The 2,528-nt window shown below is 39.4% G+C and overlaps 1 protein-coding gene across 1 annotated transcript in view; it reads left to right on the top strand.

Annotated features, from left to right (window-relative positions):
* Positions 1 to 585: 585 nt before the first annotated feature.
* LOC106962477 (myosin heavy chain, fast skeletal muscle-like) overlaps positions 586 to 2,528 on the top strand; it is an 18,391-nt gene continuing 16,448 nt past the window's right edge. Inside the window, exons 1-8 of the mRNA XM_015056914.1 lie at positions 586 to 656; positions 775 to 812; positions 910 to 1,120; positions 1,225 to 1,368; positions 1,599 to 1,755; positions 1,902 to 1,929; positions 2,018 to 2,129; positions 2,220 to 2,312. Of these exons, the coding sequence (XP_014912400.1) occupies positions 917 to 1,120; positions 1,225 to 1,368; positions 1,599 to 1,755; positions 1,902 to 1,929; positions 2,018 to 2,129; positions 2,220 to 2,312 (738 nt within the window). The 5' untranslated portion in view covers positions 586 to 656; positions 775 to 812; positions 910 to 916. The remainder of the gene's footprint in view (positions 657 to 774; positions 813 to 909; positions 1,121 to 1,224; positions 1,369 to 1,598; positions 1,756 to 1,901; positions 1,930 to 2,017; positions 2,130 to 2,219; positions 2,313 to 2,528) is intronic.

Consider the following 2,528-nt stretch of genomic DNA (forward strand, 5'->3'; position numbering starts at 1 on the left):
TCTCAGCAACACAGGGTTTACGAATAATTTCTTCTTTGAACACTAAGTAAAGATCTTAAGAGATGCACAGGCTTCCCTCCCAGTCTCAGTTGCTGCTAGGTTAAGTATGGAGAGCCCTAATCCTCTCCTCCCTGCCTGAGATTTTCCAGTCAAAGGCTGTTAATGGTGCCATGAACTCATTCTAAGACCAGAGGGGATAAAGCCTTTAAGGCTGTACCCCCAGACTGTGCTTTGATACTCTTGATACCAGCAGCTGACACATTTGTTCAGATTGGCTTTCAATCTGTTTCATTTGATTTAATATCACACATGTCCTGTTTTATATCTCCTTTTGATTTATCTTCTGTGTTTTTATATCTTATATTTTGTAAAGCACTTTGTGGCTTCTGACCTGTAAAAGATGCTGTATAAATAAAGTTTACTGACTTACTTATTTACGATCTGGGGTTTCAGTTAATAATTGTTTTGGCATTACATCGGATAGGGTAACACCACTGGTGATGGAGAGCTGTAGAGGACATCTGAGATCATGTATCTGGAAAAGGATAAGTGACCCTAAAAGGAGGGCTGTTCCTCCCTGACTGCCAGAGATTTCAATATAAAACAGAAGCTGCCAGTTCACTCTGAAGTTCAGGACTGACCGGCTTCCAGAAAAGGTGAGTCTTCGATCATACTTTTGAAGTTATTTGTGCTTTGAATTTATTTTACATATGCAAACTCTTGATAGTCTCATGAGCTTGAGTTTTTCCTTTTATGCTTTCTAACCTTTCTTAGTATCCACACACCAAGTGCATCACTGAAAAACAAACAAGGTAAATTCCATACATCCCATGCCAGAATGCCAGAAAAAGCTAAAGCCAAGTACTTTTAAAAGGAATGATGATGTTTTGGTTTTACTTGTTTTTACAGCAGAACCATGAGTGGGGATTCGGAGATGGAGTGTTTTGGCCCGGCGGCTGTATACCTCCGGAAACCAGAAAGGGAGAGAATCGAGGCTCAGAACACTCCCTTTGATGCCAAAACAGCTTATTTCGTAACAGAGCCTACTGAGATGTATTTGAAGGGTAAACTAGTGAAGAAGGAGGGTGGCAAAGCCACGGTAGAAGTTAAAGGTGGAAAGGTAGGTGGACATCTAAGTACACACGATGGAACATGATAGATCTATCTGTTCGATGTTTATTGGAAACTAGAACTTTACTCACATGCTCTACTGTTTTGTTGTAGAGTATCACTGTAAAGGAGGATGAAATCTTTCCAATGAACCCACCAAAGTTCGACAAGATTGAAGACATGGCCATGATGACCCACCTCAGTGAGCCCTCTGTGCTGTATAACCTCAAAGAGCGATATGCAGCATGGATGATCTACGTAAGTCCATTTTATGAATTGAGCTAAACATTTGTAGCACTTTTTGATTAAGTTCATAACTTAATCCTTATTGGGGCAAAAGATACTTATTGCTCATGTTATTTCAAACAGATTTCATGCGACTACTTAATCATTTCAATTGGTTAACAAGGAGAAGCCTAAGGACCAAATTAGAGATGATAACTTTGGGATCCATTTAAATTTGCTGGATGTCTCACTGTCTTACACAGACCTACTCTGGGTTGTTCTGCGTCACTGTGAACCCCTACAAGTGGCTGCCAGTGTACGATGCAATGGTTGTTGCAGCATACAGGGGGAAGAAGAGAATTGAGGCTCCTCCCCACATCTTCTCCATCTCTGACAACGCCTATCAGTTCATGCTCCAAGGTATCTGTCATCTTTTTATCTCCACTCTGTCCAAAATGGGGATTGTATGGACAAACTCAACTTTTAATAACTTTACTTCATTGAGGCAACAGTATATGATATTGTAATTTAATATTGAGTTGTATGACTTTGCATTTTTCCAACAGACCGTGAGAATCAGTCAATCCTGATTACGTAAGTGCCACATATTATCAGATATAAGGTATTACTGACATTAATTGCATCAGTACTTCTCTAATTAAGCTGTGCATCTTCAAACCAGTGGAGAATCTGGTGCAGGAAAGACTGTGAACACCAAACGTGTCATCCAGTACTTTGCGACAATCGCAGTAGCTGGTGGAAAGAAGTCGGAGCCAATTCCTGGAAAAATGCAGGTGAGCAGGAAAAGTCTTGTATTTATCTCTCATACCGCTGAAGACATGAATGACAGAATACAAATATGTGTTTTGTAACTTTGTTTAAAGGGTTCGCTGGAAGATCAAATCATTGCAGCCAACCCCCTGCTGGAGGCATATGGTAATGCCAAGACAGTGAGAAATGACAACTCATCTCGCTTTGTAAGTTTCCCAGCTTAAGAAACTAGTGCAAGAATGTAATGTCTGCTTGCTCTTTTAAAAAGCACTGCATTTCATTGCTTATCTGAATGCTTATATGTTGATTGCTAATATTTTATTTTGGACGGCATGCAGTTTGCTGTAAGTGCATAGTATGATCACATATCAATCTGATTTAAATAAATTGTAAGGTGTATATATATATATATATATATATAT

This window comes from Poecilia latipinna, unplaced genomic scaffold (assembly GCF_001443285.1).
Source record: "Poecilia latipinna isolate Pla-1442-1.1 unplaced genomic scaffold, P_latipinna-1.0 Scaffold1417, whole genome shotgun sequence".
Lineage (NCBI taxonomy): Eukaryota > Metazoa > Chordata > Actinopteri > Cyprinodontiformes > Poeciliidae > Poecilia > Poecilia latipinna.